Here is a 21,418-nt window from a genome sequence, read left to right on the forward strand (position 1 = left end):
TTAATTTGAGGCTTCCAGATGCTGTACGAAATGGATTGAAACTTGAGAAAAAAAAATTTCAATTGAAAATCTGAATAATTAATGTCATGTCTATTTATCAACTTTTCACTTCATTAAACCATGTCACTTGAAATTTTCTTAAATTTATATAAGAACATTAGCTAGAAATTGTAATGTATACTTGTCCCGGATTGAATTATTTAAAAAAAAAAACTGTAAGCCAATGCTTTGAAAAATCAACCGAGCCTGTATTCAGGAAATACAATTCTTTAAAATCTAATAAATCCTCTTATAGGTAAATGTAGATATAACTTTAAAGTAGGTCAGAACAGGTAAAACTATTTCACAAACAAGATTTTCAGAAAATCGTAGCTGGGACACTCACTGTACAGGGTGACCTGTTGTATGGTCTATTTTTAGTTGTCTATCGATTATGAGTAACATTATTATTGACTTTAATCAGACACTTGTTCCATTTCAATAAACTAAGTACCTGTATTTAATTTGTAACATAATATTATAGTACATTTATGAATTTGTTTTAAAAAAATCACAATAATTTGGAAATTTTACTTTCTTAGATAATTCAGTGGCTTTTTAACTTTGGTTCAATCAAGGATTTTTTTTATTGATTCCTTTAGATATATGTTGAATCTAATGTACAAAGTTGGAATTTTTTAAGTTTGTTATTTTTATACACCACCATCTGGAGGGAGTGTGTCCTCATAAAAAAGGTTGGAATGTCTGTCAGCAATGCCATGGTCACAAACTTGGTTCACCTATTTGCACAAACACATTCTGCAATAAATGATTAAGTCAATATAGGGATAACATCACCAAATACAAAATGACCTCATTTCTAAGCATAATTTCTTGTATACCAACATAGTAAAATTTGAAAGATTGATTGATCTGTAATTTCTTAAAAGCCCAATCTGCAAAAAAGCTATATGTGGTGAGATATGTAATAGAGTGCAATGAAATATAATCAAGTGTCCACTTCACCTCAAATCTCTTCTCATAATGATAAGTCTGTCCTTGACCTCTTTATATCGAATTATACAACTAGTGTCAGACATGGAAGGTTTGAATGCCTTGATATTATTGTTGCTCACTGGCTGAAGGTAGAAAAAAGGAGAACTTTAGTTGTCTATCAGATAATAAATTATTAATACCAGGAATCACAAAAAAATACTGGACAACACAGACTTCTATATCTGACATACAAGCGAAAATCAATAAGGAAAACCCCCTATCTAGATAAATTGTACAGGGTTATTGAATTATTTAAGGTTGTATACTGTAGAAAAAATGTATAGCAACTAATTGAAGAACCAACTTAATTTCTCATTCTTTTAATTTTATATCTTATTTCTAAAAATAGCTTTGGTTGGTCGGCAGAGCTGGATGCTAATTACATTTTACTTCATATTTAAAGTTAATGCATGACAAGTTATAATTATAGTTGGCATGTTATTTAATTCCATGGAGACATAAAAACAACCACTGTTTATTGTGTGTAGATAATGTTGGGCCTGTTCATACCTTTACTGGCTATATGGTTCCGTCATTTGTGTAGATAATGCCTAAATGGTGTAACAACAGATAGCTCTATTAAAGATATGTCTGCAAAAAGTTTGCTAATCTTTAAAAACTACTTGACAATTGTTCTTATAATGCATGTGGTTTATGGCCTTGTAATGATTAGAAATTGAAGGTCTGCATCAAAGTACTAAATGTCCTACTATCTGTCAAAAGAATTGTGTGGCTATTTGATTTGTTGAAGGACCTCTTTGCATTTGCACAGTTTAAACATGTCTATCACAATACACACTAGCCAGAAATACAAAAAAATAAGGAATACAAGCAACTGTTTTTCGTGTCGGTTTATCTAGCTAGGATATTTGTGACAGTCCATTTTATGGAATTTCACCAATGAAAAATTGGTCTCAAAAACAACAAATAACTGCTAATTCAGATACAACTGATATCTTCACTACTGTATTGTGTGATGTCCTCAACATAGATATATGCCTAGGTGAATAAGTGATCTAAGTAGTCAACTAATGTTTCACTAGCCAGTCAACACTTAGGGCATACGATACAGTTTTGATCCCGTATTTAAATTTTGATGAAAAATTTGCATATAGGCTATTTTTTACCTGATTAAATCAAATATGTAATAAAAAATATACCTTCATGTGCTACTTTTTGAGTAAATTGAGGTTCAAATTTCAGATATTTCCTAAAAATAGGGATTTGTGGACGTATTTTTCCTTTCGATAGAAATACATAACTTTTTTGTTTTAAAAGATAAACACGATCTGTTTTTTGTTAAATTATTTGTAATTTATCTGTTATATAAATATTGCATAAATTTGTACATTTTATTTTTACAAATGACTCAAATTAATCACGTTTTCATGAAAATTGGTAAACATAATCTTCTCATGTAATCAAACCAAATGTCATTTTAAAAAAGAGGGGTCCATGAACTCATTTTTAAGTTAAATCAGTTTGAATGATAAAAATCAGCCGAACACTGCATCTTTCCCGATAAGTCACCGTTTGACATCGCGAAAATACGGATTAACGTTAGCAACGTCATTACCTCCCCTGTCACTGTATCGTATGCCCTTAAAGGTGTGATTTTGAATCCTGCACAGGGCAGGTGCACTGCACTCCAATCTTCAATAACAAGGATTGTCAGATTTCCTAAAAATGGTCTTGGTTCTCTCTTGGCACTCTGGCTTCTTCCACCAATAAAAACTGGTAGCCACGAAAATAGTGTTGAAAGTGGCATTTAAAATCAATCAATCATCATAAATTGGTCATTTACAAGTGTGTCTCAATTGATGACAGACATATTTCCCTAGCTTCACAATTATTAAATGATTCTAAATATGGTTCTTAATTTATGACACTTGTTTTGATTTATTTTGGGGGAAAAAACTTGGGACAAAAGTCTTCTTTAGCATCATATATTTTAATAATTTTAAGAAATTCAAATAGATTAGAATATGTCCATGTAGGGGAAGGAAAGGTCAAAGTTGTTCCTTTCTTCTCCACAGATATGTAAAGGTAAAGATATAATTAAATTTCCACATTTAGGACAATTTTATTGGTGTTGATTAGTAATCTGTATAGTGCATGGTGTTGTGATAGTTTGCAATCTTTTTAAAGACTATATTGTCTTAATCAGTATTTTCACAATAGAATTTGAAGACGTTATTTTTACAGAGCTAACAAAATTCCACTTTCTTTCAGGGTTTCACAACATATATATTCACAACAAACATGGAAATGAGAACAATGAGTTATGTTTGGAGGGCATTAGAGAAACAATTACCAGAGGAAATCAAAGAAAAAGCCATGCGAATGAGATTTTGTAAAGACAAAATGGTAAATATGTTCAATTTCTAATGAAATTCATGCCTTGGCAGGCTCAACATTTCTCATTATTGTCCACAAACTGATTTCAGCTGCTCTTGTATGTGATCTAAACTATCTAAAAATACTTTGTGTTGTGAAAATCTCCTTATTACCCAATTGCAAACAAAGCAGATTATATATTCATTATTAAATAAATGTTCAAATTCTCTTCTAGGATATGTGAATGTAATATTTTGCAAACTGCCAATGGATATTAAGAAACTAATCATCATACTGGTGTCTAACATTTATAGTGTTTTTCTATCCCAATGAAACCAATTGAGAACATGATGCACAGATCATGGACTTCAACCACAAGGTGGAAAAAAAATGATATTGGACATTTTCCTGTCCTATATCCTTTGACATAGGATTTTGGTATATAGCAACCACTTTAGTGTTAGAGTGCAAAGCCACCAGACAATGTGCCAGTAAAAATCAAAATACATTCTGAAAGAATATTACCTGGGTATTATATTGATATTATCCTGGCCCTATATTGCATATTATACCTCTGCTTGTCACACAGAAAAAGTTTAGAAAATCAATGGTAAATGTAGGATATATTTTAGTGATTAGAGAGTTCATGAATAATGTTTTTAACAATATTTACAAAGTAAAAAATCAATTTTAATAAACAGTTCAACCAAAAACAGATAAATGAAAAATGTGTTATCACAATCCAAATAAAAGATAGTAATTACATAATGTTTGTTTGCATTATTGACAAAGCCATATACATCTATATTGACCTGGTCTGAACCACTAATCTGAACAATTTTATCTGTGTCCTTGTTGGGTCACTAATGTCAAATATTATAGTCCTCTTCCTAGTTCAGACACGCTGAAAAATTCTTTTGGTGTCAACACTGTATTTAATATATAAATAAATAATGAGCTTGAATTGTGGTGGGGGTTGTATAAATAAGAAAAATTATAAACATAGTAGCTTAAATATCTATGTCTCTTCCAGAACTTTTAAATTGGGCTTATGATGTGTATGCCCAACTTATAAAATTGAGAATGGAAATGGGGAATGTGTCAAAGAGACAACAAAGAACAGAAAACAGCCATGCTTACCCATGAAGTTTAGACTGAAAGTACACTTGTTCATTATAAAATAAACTATTTAATATATATTTAAATAAGGACTTTAACCCAATATATTGGGTTCAGTGGACATTGAAATATTTAGTACTAGTCTAAAGTTCATCTCAATATTTTAGTAACCTTATATTCCAAAATTTTTGTTATAGAAGTTAACTTTTTGAAATGTATTAAAATTAGGGCTTTGACCCAAGCTTTGGGGTTCAGTGAACAGATCTGTACCAATAAAAAGCTACCTCCTGATAGAGAGACATATTTCTCTAATGAAAGAAGCCCTAAGCTTTGGGGTTCAGTGAACAGATCTGTACCAATAAAAAGCTACCTCCTGATAGAGAGACATATTTCTCTAATGAAAGAAGCCCTAAGCTTTGGGGTTCAGTGAACAGATCTGTACCAATAAAAAGCTACCTCCTGATAGAGAGACATATTTCTCTAATGAAAGAAGCCCTAAGCTTTGGGGTTCAGTGAACAGATCTGTACCAATAAAAGTTACCTCCTGATAGAGAGACATATTTCTCTAATGAAAGAATAATTAATGAAGGACATAACATTTATCTAGAATACTTTACTTTTCATAAAATGATTTTGTGTTTCTTTATTTTTGTAGTCAAGTGTGTTTGATTTACCATCAGAGTTTGAAAGCGATGTAGCAACAAAATGGACAGATACAAATTTTGACACTTTACAAAAAGCTACGGCACTACCAGAACTTTTAGAATCAGAATCAAGTAACAAAGGATATGGTAATAGCTGGGGAGGTGGTGGCGGCGGTGGAAGAGGAGGAGGAGGGTTTAGAGGTAGAGGATCAAGAGGGGGTGGAGGCTTCGGCAGAGGTTCAAGAGGGGGAGGACGAGGAATGTCAAATGGATTCTCAGCACAGAAAAGGAGAATTGACACTTCAAATGGAGAGCCTCAAAATAAAAAAATCAGATTTGATTGATGTTAGTCAAAGTAATAGAACATGTTGTAATTGTAAAATAAATTATTGTACAACCTACATGTAGTATTATTTTGTAAAGAAGGTCCAAATAAATAGTGAGAAAATATATTAGGAACAATTATATAAATATTCTGCAATTTAGGGTATTTATTTTTTTTAAAACATTCAGAATAATGAAGAGATTAAAAAGTTTTATTCACACTTTTGAAAAAAAAATTGGACTAAACATAAAATTTGTTTTTGTTGTTATCATGGAAAGGTTTTAAAGTGCAATTGTTTGTTTTGAAGTCAGATAATGATTTGTTGTAACTGAATTTTTATCAAAATGTTGATATTATATTTATTTACAATATCTAATAAATACATTTCCATTTATCTTGTTTTTATCTGTTTTATTATTATACCTTAAGTAACTATAGATTAGTATTTGCACCTGATCTGCAGGTAACCACCAAACAGGTGTTCTGTTTTGTTTGTTTCTGGGAATTTGTACACCTGTATAGAAACTTTATGATACTGTACAACAATGCACTGCACGATGATTAACATAAAATCTCAAATACCTTCAATGCAAAGATGTACAGGTAGTATTAAATCAGAGAGGAATGTCTTCAGAATTAACGTTCTTCCCAAGTTTGACGGAAATATTATCCCAATTCCTTATCCCAACTCCTAATCTATTCTCTGTCTTTTAACAGGGGTTTACCTAGGCAAGAAGGCCTACTTTAATAATTGCAATATACATACAAAATATTTGTTAATGAATTTTTTTTTAGGTGAATGATATGATATATAGTCTGGAACTTTATAATGTTGAGTTGTATCTTGTAAGCAATGAGAACCACTGATGAAGATTATCCCCCCTTAATTACAGATGGCACTGTGGTATGCAACTTCCATCAACATCTGTTTGTAAAAAAAGTAAGACAGCATTCATTTATGCATGGTATAGTTGACAGCTACTTCAGTATTGATGATGCTTATTTTTTGTTTTGTCACCTGCAACACTCTGCAGGAGATATAAAATTACCTGGTGTCCCCCAGCCCCAATCTTGTCCAATTTTCTTGAAGTTAATACATACAGCATTTTTCTGATGGTTTCCAAAATTCATGCAGATCTACTTTTTAAGGAGTTACAAGATTGTATCATTACTTTTAAAAAAATATCTCAAATATTCCAATTAAATACAAAAAAACACAGAAAAAAATATATTTAATGAACAAATAGATAACAGATCATAACAAATGATTATTGCTGCTGTAAGGATGAAGTCCACCATTAATACCTGACTGTGGATGAAGTAAGCTATCCAAGTAATACCCAAGACAAAAGTCTGGGCCAAAGTTAATCGTATTTATGCATATTAGGTTAAAAGCTTCTTTATATTATTTATTGGAAACCAACTTGTAATCACATCATTAAAATTTAAATGTACAGGCATAATAAAGTTAACAGTATTAAAGGAATACAAATGAGATGTGTATTTACAAGAGACAAATGTGGATAAATAGAAATTAACAAAATTATGCAAGTTCACAAAAAAATCAGGAAAAAAACCCTAAACAAAAAATAATCTCCTAGATATCTTTTGTTGAAAATAAAAAATGGAGAAATACAAGAAAATTCTTATCTATATCTCAAATTTACAATAAAGTAGTGTACAGGTACTCGTTGATTTGGAAATGACTAATCAATTTTTTCACAGGTACTTAAATATTTTAACACTATTAAAGTTTCTAATAAAACCCACATAAAGCTGGTTTCAATAAAGAAATAAGAACATAATTTAACTGTAAACTAGTATCCTGACAAATATTAAATTTGAATTCCTTTAAAGGTCAGCCAAATCTGTGATTGTCCACAGAGCTTGTTGTCAAAGGTTTAATAGGTTTGCTATTAATAAATGCTCTCCAGAAACTTTGATTTTCATAATTCTTTTTATCTATTTTAAATTTGATCTTTTAATTTAAACTTTCAAAAATTAATCCAAGATACACAGGTCATTCATTAAGAGGTGGTACCCGGTACTTTTACCCTCTTATGCTACTGATAAGTACAAATGTACCGCCTAAATTCAGGAATTTTTATATAAGTATGGACAGTTTTGGAGATTCTTGGGGGTAATATGGCTTGTCACATATGCAGGGGTGGATCCAGCCATTTTAAAAAGGGGGTTCCCAACCCAGGACAAAGGGGGGGGGGGGGGGGGGGGGGGGTTCCAACTATATGTCCGCATTCAAATGCATTGATTGTCCAAAAAAAAAATGGGGTTCCAACCCCCGGAACCCTCCTCCTTGATCCGCCACTGATATGTCAGGTATAATGTTGTGGAATTCTCATCTTTCCTGTACAACAACATTCTAATTAAATATCACAGATAACCAAAAAAGAGATCACTGAAGATTGAGGACTGAAAAATCAGGTTTCACATACAAGTTGTCTTGTGCCAATCAACTGCTTATCACATCTTACAAATCATCATCCATTCTTGTTCACATCTAACTAATCTTCATCCACACTTGTTCCATCTAACACATCCACTCTTGGTCACATCTAACAAATCGACATCCACTCCAGATCACATTTAACAACTAATAGTCCATTCTTGTTCACTTTTAACTATAAATCATCTTCTACTTTTGTTCACATTAACAAATCGACATCCACACTTGTTCATATCTAACACAAATCAGCATACACCCTTGTTTAAATATAACAAATAATCCACTCTTGTTCACATCTAATTAATTATCATCTGCACTTGTTAACATCTAACATATTATCCACTCTTGTATACATCCATCAGAAATATTCAACTCTTGTTTACATCTTGCAATTATCTTCCTCTTTATAGGCATCTTACAGACTTTTTTCACTTTTGATCATTCACTCTTTTGATAACATTTAACAAATTATTTTCAAATCCTTGTTTCACGTCTATTGAATAACAATCCATGCTGGTCCTTGCTAGTTCATGAACACATTAACAAATGATTTCCCTTTCTGTTTTGCTTATTCTGTTTTAATGATAAATCATAGTAGTGTCATCAACTCTTCATATAATCATATAAACAAAATTATCTTCTTCTTTAACTTTTACCAAATATTCTTCCACACCAATTATATAACATGTTTTAAGATCTTTAAACCAATCAACTTTGATTTAATTCTCTGTTGCTGTAGATGTGTTTCCTGAAATAGCAAATTTCATTAATTCGTTGGTTTTGTCAGAGACGTCTCTGGTAGTGTCTTAGGGCATCTATATCGAATGATAATTTTACATAACCTACTGCTTGACAAATACAGAGATATTATATGCTACTTAAACAGATTTAATTTTTTTCACTTTAAGTCGACATTATTTTAGGTGTAAGTGTTAATTTGTGCTAGGTTCCATTTAAAATAAAAAAATACTCAGCAACCTAGCATTTTGGCCTGCTTTAAGCATTCTTATAAAATTGAGAATGGAAACGGGGCATGTGATAAAGAGACAACAATCTGACCAAAGAGCAGAAAACAGCAGAGGGCCACCAATTGGTTGTCAGCACAGCTATAAAATCTGGCACCCAGAATCGGCCTTCAGCCGACACAGAAACAAAAATGTGAACTAGTTCAGGGGAAATGAGCGTAACACCAAACTCAGAAACTTATATAAACAAAAATAAAATATACATTTCAAAACAATGCACTGGATACTTCATAAAACATACCTTCGATTTTTGGCATCACAAACAGGTGTATTCTGGTGAACTGCCTGTGAAACCTACAAAAACAAATTTTATGAAGCTTCATGTTGTGTATGCCAAGATTCAAATGCATCATCGCAAAAAGGAGAAGTTCCAACATCAGGAACCCCCCAATGGAGACGCCACTGGGGAGGGTAACATGCGAAATTTTTTTTCCAAATTTAAATTTTAAAAAGATAAGTCTTCCACAAAAAACGAAGGCGTCAATCCATAGATTTCAAAGTTAAGGTTTTGTTTGGTCTATTAGTGCTCTGTAAAACTTAGTTAAATCCATTTAAAGAATAGCCTACATTTATGAAAATTTTATATTTAGAATTTTTCAAGGATTACAATGGAATATGCTTGTGAAACAAATCTGTTTTGCAATTGTACTCAATTTCGGTACGAGATGGTCTCCGACTGGTCACATTCGCCATGTACCTGTCCAAAGCCAGGGACCTGAAGTCCAGTGGTTGACGTGTGTTGCTGTCTGGTAAAATTATTTTCCATTTAATGGAATTGGCTTACAAACTGTATAGTTTTTGCTCATTGTTGTAGTATGTTTGGCTACATGAAACGTTAGTTATTAGAAGTGAAAGTGCTAGAGCAAAAGTTTATACTTAGATCTAGATTTAAACATCAGTGAAAAACTGAACAAAAGTGTAAAGGAACAACATTTCTTTAAATGTCGACCATGCTTATTGTAAGCCGCTGCAATGTCAATTAAGCAAATTTTAAACCTGGGACTGTTATACTAATATATAAGAGTCCCAAGTTCAAACCGATGAGTAGACTTGCATCCGATTAAGATTTTATTATAATAGCAAACATAGTTTGCACCTACCTGGGACTGAACAATCATCACCACTGGAGTCGTTGAGGAATGTACCATTACCAAAAGGCTCCTCCTAAAAAAGTAAAAGTCACCTATGATAATTCTAGAGAAAACCTTACAATGGAGAAGATTCAGAATAAATAAGTCGACCTTCGTTAAGGAGGTATTGCAATTAATGATTTAACACTAACTAGTGTATCATATGTAGTCGTTTACAAGGCAGACTTTCGCTGGATTCCCCTTTAGAAGAACTTTTTGATTTGGATTCTAAATTACAAAGTGATTGAAAAGACATCGCTGATTCATTCTAGATAATGGTCAACAGGAGGTTGTTATATGCTTTGCTGTCAGTTATTTTATTCCATGATTGTATGTAATGGCAGAGACATAATATGTATTATATCAATTTATTATCAATTTATATGTCTCTGGTAATGGTAATGATAAGGTGTTTATTTATTCTGAAGTAAATAAATATTATTTTATGAGGCTTATACGGGTATATTTATAAGATAACAAAATGTCTTATTATTGTCCCAATTACTTGAAGTGTTCAATCATTGTATCCGATTTATATGTTTTTGTGGGCCCTGTAATTTGGAATAAGAATATTCTATTCTATTCCATTGTACTCAACTTCAATTATTCATCAAGTACAATCAAGCTGCCAATAAGACTCTGACTATACAACTTTGTAATTATCTGAAGGCAGCAATGAAGAAACATCGTATTAGGTGTGTTGTTTTCTGCTGTTTATTGTAATATATGTTTTGATTGCCATGGTATGTATATGCTTTTTGCAAATAAACCCATTCATTACACAGGATCACACTGATACAAATTCTGGTTATCCTAATATCTAATAGTATAGATACTGGATTTTAATTACTTGTAGTATAAATTATGAGTGGTATGATTTCCAATGACACAAATCTCCACAAGAGACCAAATGACACCAAAATTAACAATACGACTACTCATGTTGCAAATATATAAGACACACATATTGCCACAACGTATGACTCCCATGTTGCCACACCATATGACTACCCATGTTGCCACAATGTATGACTACCCATGTTGCCACAAAATATGATTACCCATGTTGCCATAACAAATTACTACCAATTACCACAACATTTGACAACCCGTATTTCCACAACATGACTACCAACATAGCAACAACATATGACTTCTCATGTTTCCATAGTATACGGCTACCCGTGTTGCTATAGTATATGACTTACCATATTGCCACAACATATTAATATCCATGTTGCCACAGCATATGACTTCCCATGTTGCCACAACATATGACTACCCATGTTGATCCCCCATGTTGCCACAATGTATGACTACCCATGTTGCCACAAAATATGATTATCAATGTTGCCACAACAAATTACTACACATGTTACCACAACATTTGACTACCCATGTTGCCACAACATGACTACCAATATAGCAACATTTGACTTCTCATGTTGCTATGATATAGGGTTACCCATGTTGCTATAGTATATGACTTACAATGTTGCCACAACATATGACTACCCATATTGCCATAACATATGACAGCCCATGTTGCCATAACATTTGATTACCCATGTTGCATAACATACGACTTATCATGTTGCCACAACATATGAATATCCATGTTGCTACAACATATGAATATCCATGTTGCCATAGCATATGACTTCCCATGTTGCCATAATATATGACAACCCATGTTGCCACAAAATGGGACCACTCATGTTACCACAATATATGGCTACCCATGTTGCCATATAGCATACGAGTCGACTATCTATGTTGCAACAACATATGACCACCCATGTTGACATAATTGTAATTATCCTACCATTATCAATAGAAATATTAAAAATATATGTATTTTGTCTTCTTACATCGCCATCAACAAAGGAATTTCAGTGGAAATCATGTCCGGTTATTCAATTATACATTCTGTTAGTTCTCAAGATTTGGACAAGTATGAATAAAAAAAATGTCCATATGATACTCGTCAACAAGACAACAATGCTTCAACACACACACACACACACAAACACACACAACGACATCCAAAGAGCAACACATGGTCTTCAGCAATTGACACATGTGTATTCAATGTCAAGCTCTAAATTAGTCGGAGTATAAAAAATCATGTATAAATATAACAGACTATCAAGGGTCCGTCACCAAATTATACGATATTCCCGGAAGGAAAAATAACATTTAGGATAAAACTTTAGACATCCATGCATGCATTGAATGACAAATTTTTGGCTAGAGACAGAAAAACAAGTGGACAGATATAGGAACATGTGGCGCTATTTATAGTGATCAACCCTTCCCAATTATTCTCGAATTAATAAACAGAAATGGCGACTGGACGAACGTGGCTTTGGGACATAATTGCACCATACATTTTTTTTAAAACACAAGAATGTGAGAAGATGTCAACATACCTTAAAATCACTTGAAAAGTTGCTGGTAAAAGTTTTGGTATCTGTAATAAAGGATAATGAGTTGATGCAAAACATATCATTTAGCATTCACTGTAAATATAAATAAATAGTAGAATTCTATTATTTTGTGAAAATATTTATGAGTAAGTTTTATTTTGTGAAAATATTTATGAGTAAGTTTTATTTTGTGATAATATTTATGAGCAAGTTTTATTTTGTGATAATATTTATGAGTAAGTTTTATTTTGTGATAATATTTATGAAATAAGTTTTATTTTGTGATAATATTTATGAAATAAGTTTTAATTTTGTGATAATCTTTATGAAATAAGTTGAGCAGTCCTTTATCTTTGAGACTAACCTGAATCTATTGCACTTGGTCCTGTAAATCCATTAATACACCCTGAAGTTTGAATCATTATAAACCCACTCATATGGTTGAGAAAAACTCCTCGGTCTATTTCTATCTCTGAAAAAAAAAAATTCTACTATTTAATTATAACTTTGTATCATTTTTATTTCATTAGAAATATAAGAAAAATATGCAAACTAATTTAATTAATAAATTTATCTGACAAAAACGAATAGATGTTAGAGTATTATTATTTATGTAAGTTGAAAAATACAATGGTATAAAAATCGTTGGTTTTATTCTTTTTTTTTTTTAATTTTAAAATTGAAATTTATATAAAAATTAAATTAAAATCTCCCTCAAAAATTTACACAGACAATCAACATCCTGAACTGGCCAGCCGTTTCAGAAGTGCTGAAATTGACCAATTTGGCGATGACAAGAATTCTGAAAAATTGCAATTTTGCATAGCCATGCATTTCCTCAACATGTATTCAATGCAGTTGTATATGCTATTAGAACAGTATGTGCTTCACCGCCTTGCACAATTGTGGAATGGTGTATTGAGAAACTGTAATTGAATTCGTCGTTTGCTTGGAAATAAAAATATTTTATTATTTTTAATTTAAAAGTCGGGAGTAACAACAACAAAGTGTATGCTCACCAAAGTTATCTCCAAGTGTTGGTTTGAACGGCAGAGTGATTTCTGTAACTTCAGTGTCTATACGTTCCTTTTTTATACCATCCTAAAAATATTGGGCAACATTATTAAATAAGGAAAAATTTGTCTACTTCCACAAGAAAATTTGAATAAAAATGCACTTGATCCTTTGCCTTATTTAGTTTTCAAAATGTTCTGACCGCATTATTATATACTAAAACGTGAGTAAGAAACCAACATGATAACAAAGGGATATAATATTAAACTTTTTATCAAATAAAAAAAAACTTGTAACAACTAACATACATGTAAGTAGGGCAAGTGATTTTCAAGAAATAATCTAGGAAAACCAAAATGTTATCAACCAATCTCGACATGTTGGTCATAGTTTTGACAGAATTTCATAAAATGCTCTTTGCTTTTTTGAAAAAGTGCGTCTTCAATAACTTAATTTAAAAAAAAAAGTCGTATTTGAACTAGCAACTATTGATATAAATTAAAAAGGGCATTAAAATAGCTGACAACATTTCCCGAAAATTAAGAAAACAATAACACCACAGTAGTTTTACGTACACCAGTTTTTGTTTCTTACATTTAACAAAACTTCTTGTGTTCATGTTTGCTCCTTTTTTATTTTATTTTTTTTTATTTTTGTTTCCTGCAAATCAAATATAAGATCCTCTGATCTTTCGAAATTAAAATGGATTCATTTGTATCTAGGTCACATTTTCTATAAATTTTAGAAAATGACCTCAATATGAAAACCCATGTAGATGAGGATTGGATTAAAATTGTGGGAAAATTGGCCCTTATACCTCCTTTTGAAATGACTTTAGTATAAAGAGCACATGCCAGCGAAGGATTGGATTAAAATTGTGGGGAAATTGGCCCTTATATATACCTCCTTTTGAATTGACATTACAAAAATCCCATGCAGAAGGATTTGGTTAAAGTTTAGAGGAAATTGGTCTATACCTCCTTTTAAATTGACATTATTACAACAATCCCATGCCGGAAAAGGATTGGATTAAATTGTTTTGGGAAATTGGCTCCATAACCTCTTTTTGAAATGACTTTATTATAAAAAGCCCATGCATGGGCGAAGGATTGTGTTAATATTTTGAGGAAATTGGCCCTAACCTCTTTTTGGAGAAAAAAAAAACTACGTTTAGTTAGGGAATTGGGGAAATTAAGGGGTTCACATCATATATCTTCTGTATTTTATGTCTAACTTGAATCTGATCTTTTCTGTCAACATACCAGAAGAATGTTGAAATCTAGTTGAGATGTAGAATCTGGTAGTGGTGAGATTTGATCTTTGGTTGGTTCTTGGAATGCTGCGTGTTGTGGACTGTATTTTAATTTATTTGATTTTACATCATTTTTCTCAATACACGTGTACTTCTTATAACTGGAATGTTTAGTAAGATCTTCATCCATCTTTCGTTTCTTTGCATCTCTAGTAATGCTGTATTCAGGAGATGAAGAGGACACATCATCATCGCTCGTGTATTTCGTCGTGCTTGATGGCGAGGATGTTATACAACTGTCTGCACTATACTTAGATGATGTGTCAGATTCTGATGACAACTTTCGTCGTCTGTACGGCCGGCGTCCCTCTAAAGTAAACAAAAAGTGAAAACTTTTATTACGCTGTGAATAAAATGAGGCCTGTTCATTCATAAATTGGATAACAAAAACTGGAGGCATACAAAACTCTCTTCGATTAAAGTTAAACATAAAATGTATAACCCATAAAGTCTAAGCTCTGTTAGAATTATTATTTGTATATGCTGAACTTGTATACTACTTCATCTTAAATGTAAAAAAAAAAAAAGAGTTAACTTGAACCATGTAAGTACCCACCACACTCTTTCTGTTTGGTATCATCCACAAACTGGTACACTCTGGTACATTTACTTTCTCTGTCAGTTTTCCTGGGGGTGACTTCTTTGACGTCCGTCAAACTATGCAATGCACATCGAAAGTTTGCCTTCCATTTCTTTGGATTCGGCTTTCCTTTTTCAAATCGTCCTGTAATATCAGAAAACAGACCATTGAAGTATTATATTGACAATATAATATTGACAATATAATACTTCCAGGAACAGACTAAAGACTATACTTTTTTAAGTAAAAGCAGCCATTGTGAGCATTTCCACTGAGTTTGTATTTTTGGGAACACTAGAAGGAATGCTAGACAATAAAGAGGGGTTGTTGTCTAGTTGGCCTATTTTTATTTTTCATTTGAAACATCCTTACAAATGTTTCAATATACTAATTATATTATATTAATTCTTTTCAAAATTTTGGACATACGAAATTAAACCATTTAACATATTATTCTTTATAATATATACAATTTTCATTTTGTAATAAATACTTATGAAGACTATGTCACTATGTGAAAAAAATATTTATTGTAAAAAAAAAAGCATTCAGTTAATTATTTCCATTTTCTTTTCCCTTTTTCTTGTGACAGTTTTTAATAATTTTTATAATATTTTTTTAAATTCTGTATTTTTTCTTCAACACTCTCTTTTGTCACACCCGTGACAAATACGTTTTTGGAAAAAATACATTTTTTTCAATATATGTATTCCCTCTTATTGTTGCGTCAAAGTGATAACCAAACTAGTGTTGTAAAAATGTTATGAGGATTTTCTAAGTGGATTTTCTAAATAAGTTTTTTAAAACAATTTTTTTTATTTGTTAAAACGGAAATTTTTTTCAACAAACCGACCGATGTCAGCTATACAAATGTGCCATCTGGAAATATTTATACATCGAATATTAGGAGAAAATTAGATATTAAATATCTGGTGGTCATTATTCTGTATTTTTATTATGAATATATTTCCTCGGAACATGAAATGAAGGCAATATGATGTCTTCGACAGAATATTGAAATAAGCCTAATTTTATAAATAAAAAAATGGAATACTGAGAATTTCTATGGATTAATCTTTATTTTTTTTTGCAGCACAAATTGTCCATTATTGTAATGAATTTTGAAAATTTCAATGGAATACTGAGAATTTCTATGGATTAATCTTTATTTTTTTGCAGCACAAATTTTCCATTATTTTAATGAATTTTGAATATTTCGTCCAGTGTCTCCTAAACTAAACATTTTGATTAATGGAACTCATATTTTGCGGCTTTTTAATTCCTGATTTTAAATTTTCAAACAGAAATTCCGTTTTGAAAATTTAAGAATAAGAATAAAATCGAATAAAAAAATTATAAAAAAAATAAAAAAATATAAATAAAATAGTGTAGAAAGATCCTTGCGAGCAAAAAATGGTCGACAAAAAAAATTATGAAGTTCAACAAATTGTAAAATAAAGATCGATTCCCTGAATAAAGGTTAATTTCAACTGGTAAACAGATGATATACAAAATTTTACCTCAAATATTATTTGGACAGACCAAACTTTAAGGAAAGTACAAGATGTACTTAGGTGCACAAAAAAGCATTCTTTTTAAAAACAAAATAAAATAAAATAAAACTGTTCTTTAGAACCTGGCTCTATTTTTTTTAAAATTAGACAGAATTGCATACGCCAATTTTATGAAAATTAGAAAAATCAGAACTTGAATATATGAATGGATATCTGATAATAATCTGGAAAAAATATTTGACATTTATAACCAAAACAGTTTAGTTTCAATCTTAGACAAAGGTTAAAAATCGCACTTACCCGTAAATGTTTTGAACTAGAAAATTATGTTTTGAATTTTTAAATTCATTGTTTCAACTGGACGAACTTGAAAGGACTTTTTTGGCATTACATTTGGTTTACTTAAAACTTTGAAGGCACCTACAGGATCACATTATTCGGAAAATCCGATGGCATTGTCTCTAGTAAAAAATAGCAAATAAACATTTGATAATTGTTGGGTTTTTCAGAGACACATGCCTGTAAACATATCCTGATTGTTGTAATTATTCAACATATTCTTGATCATTATTAAAATTCATTGTTTTAAGGACTTTAAATAATAAATACATTTTATTTTATTATTGTGTCACATACTGATTGAACATTATACAATGACATATTAAAAAAATATACATTAAAACACTCAGTACCCAGTCATAAGATTGGCTTTATCATATTATGAGACACATATCTACAAAACATTTAACATATACACATATATATATATATATGTAAATATAACATTTCAAGCCTTTAATTAGTTTCAAAATTTGTGACGAACCGTCGGATTGACTAGTTCAGTCAAATATGCACATTTGTTTAAGGTTTTATGCTTTTAAATACATCTTTTCGTATGATATCGTGTTTTGAGATTGGTGAGAACAAACATTTAATTTAAAAAAGGGGGGTTATTTTTTTATATTGGTTTGATTTTTTTTCAAACAGATGGACACACTTTTCTTTTCTTTTTCTCAACTACAATTATATATAAAAAAATAATCTTAACCAGTCAAAACTGTATATTTCCCCCATTTTTTATGAAGTAAAGGGTGTGATTAATTTATTCTTATGAAATCACGTCTTTATCATCTCTTTCCCCCTGAATCCGTCACTAAATAATGGGGATGGATGTTTATTTAAATGCATTATGTATATTTATTTAAGGGACTTATTTGATTGTTGCTAATCTTCTAAGTCAATTATAACCTCTCCCCTTTTATGTTTAAAATGGTTGTTCCCTACGTATAAGGCCTATGAGGTTATCATATTTTCAATAAAGGTCGTTTGTTTATTCATTTTATCATTTTTATGAGAACAATTTTGACAAAAGAAACTTAAGACTCCCCCTTTTTTGCAACATTTCTGGGAACGGATTTGTTGTAAATGGCAAATACTTGTAGTAAAGGACGTATACATTTCCTTTTTGTTGTATTTATCGTTGAGGTTGCTGTCTCATGGACGTTGGTTACCATATATTTTTTTTATTCAAATATATATAATACTTTTGATATCCCGAGAAAGTATAAACAAAGCATGTACGAGAAAGTGACATAACCAAAACAATGCTGAGTGTATGAGAATGTACGTAATATTAACCAGAGCATGTACGTGAAAGTTATATCAACCAAAGCATGTACAAAAAGTTATAATCATAGCATGCACGAGAAAATTGACCTACCTGTGTGTTTAGCCCATCTCTCAAACAAGTCTGCATCCTTAGTTTGATTCCAGCCATGTCTAGATCCATGTCTCCATGGAATTTCAAATACTTTCATTTTCTGGTCGGTCCATTTTAGACCATCAACAGATCTATTGTTAAGGAGGTTCTCGAGCCATGGTCTCATTCGCTGTCGTTCAACAGGTCTTATGGGTCGTGATGACATTTTAATCGTGTTGTCGTGTGTACATGCACCGCACATGTGGGGAAATATTTGTATCAACGTTGATAAATATATTTGTGATCACATTGATAGGAAGGAGTTTATCGTTTAGAATTTTCAGTCAATAAATATATAGAAAATTAACTTTCTGTAATACAAACAAACTTTACAAAAACAGAAGCTCATTTTTATAAAAGGAGTCTGATTTCCGGTAAACTACATTTGATTTCTAGAAAACCTATCTGGTTGAGACAGATAACTATGCAATCTGACCTGACGTAACTCATGCATAATTAGCATGTTAAATATTACATACGTATACATAGAAATGACACGTGAGATAAGTTTAAAGCAAAGTCAATATATATACCTTCGACATTATTATATTTTCTCAACAGGATAAGTATAATAGGACATGCTGCATTGTTTTGTTTTGTTCAATGCCAATGCCAATCGATATATTATAAAACGCATTTACTCTGGGACTGTAATATTAACTGTCCCAAATGTAATGTGGTGTATTTATAATGTTTAAAATATACAAGTGCAACTCATTTGTTATTTATATTGTATAAAAGTAGGTAAAAGTTTTCTTCGTCGTCAAACTCTTTATTAAAAATTAATAGAGTTTTACTTGATGCTTAACTAGTAGAATCAAAACTAATCGTATATTGATTTATTGGCCAACTTTTTCTTTAAATGTGTTATTTAAAATGGATAATTTGTTCGATTATTTCCTTTCAAATGCATCGAATATTCCGTCTTTTCATCAAATAAAATTGAGAATGTAAATGGGGAATGTGTCAAAGAGAAAACAACCAGACCAAAGAGCAGAAAACAGACGAAAGGCCATGCACCAATGTGTCTCATAATACTTAAAACCCGGCACCTGTAGATTTCCGCAACTTACGTTGAGCTCGTTAAAGAAAGTTGCAATGCAATAGCAGTATAGAACCCAATATACAAATCAGCCAGAGGCGGATCCAGCCATTTTAAAAAAAGGGGGGTTGTCCCAATCCAGGATAAAAAGGGAGACGTTCCAACTATATGCCCCATTCAAATTTATTAATCGTCCAAAAAAAGGGGGTTCCAATCCCCGCACGACACGCCCCCTTTTTCACCCTGCATTAATTTAGAGCTGCTAGATTCGTACTTTTTACTACTGGTTTTGGTGAGAGAAAAAAAATACTTTCAAAGTTGTCAAGAAAATGTAAAAAGGTAGTAAACATGCTATTTTTGTATAAAATCTGTGAATTTTTATGTTAACCTTTGTGTTCTACTTGTTTAAATCTCGTACAATCACTTACTTAAATTAAGCGAGAATTTCCGTCTCACCAGACGGTGTAATGCACACCCATTGTTTCATTAATGTTTAAGGAAGGATGTGTATATATATATATATATAATATCCAGATGAGCTGCGGGATAAAATTAAGTTGGCTATGCAACTTATTAGTAGTTAAAGACTCCCATGGAAGGTCAAGGTCGTTATCATAGGCGGATCCAGGGGGGCCTGGGGGGCCCGCCCCCCCCCCTTTTCGTGGGAAAAATTTGGTTGATTATATAGGGAATCACTGAAGCATGACTGGAGCGCCCCCCCTTTTATGTCAGTCAGCGGCCCCCTCCCCTTAGGCAAAGTTCTGGATCCGCCACTGGTTATGTACACCCCCGTAGCAGTTATTTTGGTTTCGTTAACGTCATTGAATTTATCTGAGACTACTATAACACAGTGTTATATATAGTAGTCTCAGAATTTTTTTACATATATTTTTGTTTTGCAGATAAGTCCACGTAAGGGTTCTAATTAAAAGACATACATTGCTATCAAACAAATAATACTCCTCTTTAAAAAAAAATATTTTTAAAAAATATACTACTTAAGATATATGATGTCAAAGTCCAGGTCCATTCTACCCGAAAATAAATTTAAAAAAAAAAGATCATGCATACTCAGTGCAGTGAGTTTATAACGTAAACATGCAAATCCTAGGTTCAACTGGAAAAGTGAATCAAACAACACACTGTATACAAACTGCGAATTATATATCAAACTACAGTAAAACTGACAAACTGCGAATTATATATCAAACTACAGTAAAACTGACAAACTGCGAATTATATATCAAACTACAGTAAAACTGACAAACTGCGAATAGAATAAGAATATGATATCACCCTATAAAATCCAAATATCACCAAATTCAAAGATTTGCACATAACTGCTGCGCAATGCACTTACGTATGAGCAGTTGAAGTTTATGTATGGTCAAGTTTTTTGTAACAATCGGTTTAAGTTCTATTTTTGTTAATAGTCCATTTTCGTAAGAAGACGTTGTGCCGAAGGATATGGATTCCTTATTTGTTATTATATGGAATATTTCAATACATTTGTTCAATTTAATATTCCAGGTGTACGTTAGGTGGTTTCAATGTGTCAATTAAATAATTTCATCCATTGATTTAGAAGGAATTCTTCCCCACAGCCAGGAGTATATATAAGTGATTGTAAACCCTGCTTTTTCGTTTAATAATGTTTCATTTTTGTGGAGGGTTTTTGCTCCTTTCAAA

General features: G+C 31.6%; 3 protein-coding genes across 5 annotated transcripts in view; 2 read left to right on the forward strand and 1 right to left on the reverse strand.

Annotated features, from left to right (window-relative positions):
- The window catches only part of LOC139487791 (nucleolar RNA helicase 2-like), a 33,513-nt gene extending 27,659 nt beyond the window's left edge, over window positions 1–5,854 (forward strand). Inside the window, exons 13-14 of the mRNA XM_071272883.1 lie at window positions 3,268–3,402; window positions 5,147–5,854. Of these exons, the coding sequence (XP_071128984.1) occupies window positions 3,268–3,402; window positions 5,147–5,479 (468 nt within the window). The 3' untranslated portion in view covers window positions 5,480–5,854. The remainder of the gene's footprint in view (window positions 1–3,267; window positions 3,403–5,146) is intronic.
- LOC139489648 (leucine-rich melanocyte differentiation-associated protein-like) overlaps window positions 1–21,418 on the forward strand; it is a 511,226-nt gene that overhangs the window by 393,258 nt on the left and 96,550 nt on the right. The gene's annotated exons all lie outside the window — the stretch shown is intronic.
- LOC139487792 (interferon regulatory factor 1-like) lies at window positions 718–20,383 on the reverse strand. 3 transcript variants are annotated; one of them, XM_071272885.1, is made up of 9 exons: window positions 18,649–20,383; window positions 15,391–15,558; window positions 14,785–15,143; window positions 13,528–13,609; window positions 12,873–12,980; window positions 12,512–12,552; window positions 10,050–10,113; window positions 9,191–9,243; window positions 718–798 (listed from the first exon to the last, which is right to left on the reverse strand). In XM_071272885.1, the coding sequence occupies exons 1-8, from the start codon at window positions 18,887–18,889 to the stop codon at window positions 9,206–9,208; spliced, it is 1,101 nt and encodes a 366-aa protein (XP_071128986.1). In that variant the 5' UTR covers window positions 18,890–20,383; the 3' UTR covers window positions 718–798; window positions 9,191–9,205. The 3 variants fall into 3 exon arrangements, with proteins under 3 accessions (XP_071128986.1, XP_071128985.1, XP_071128988.1); XM_071272884.1 differs by lacking the exon at window positions 718–798 and adding an exon at window positions 6,680–8,672; XM_071272887.1 differs by lacking the exons at window positions 718–798; window positions 9,191–9,243 and adding an exon at window positions 6,680–8,672.

This window comes from Mytilus edulis, chromosome 9 (assembly GCF_963676685.1).
Source record: "Mytilus edulis chromosome 9, xbMytEdul2.2, whole genome shotgun sequence".
Lineage (NCBI taxonomy): Eukaryota > Metazoa > Mollusca > Bivalvia > Mytilida > Mytilidae > Mytilus > Mytilus edulis.

Coding starts and splice junctions, on each gene's coding strand:
- LOC139487792 (XM_071272885.1), bottom strand. CDS start 18,889: ATGTGCGGTGCATGTACACACGACAACACGATTAAAATGTCATCACGA. Junction 15,144..15,390: donor TACCAAACAGAAAGAGTGTG/GTGGGTACTTAC, acceptor TGTTTACTTTAG/AGGGACGCCGGCCGTACAGA. Junction 10,114..12,511: donor ACTTTTCAAGTGATTTTAAG/GTATGTTGACAT, acceptor TTACTTTTTTAG/GAGGAGCCTTTTGGTAATGG.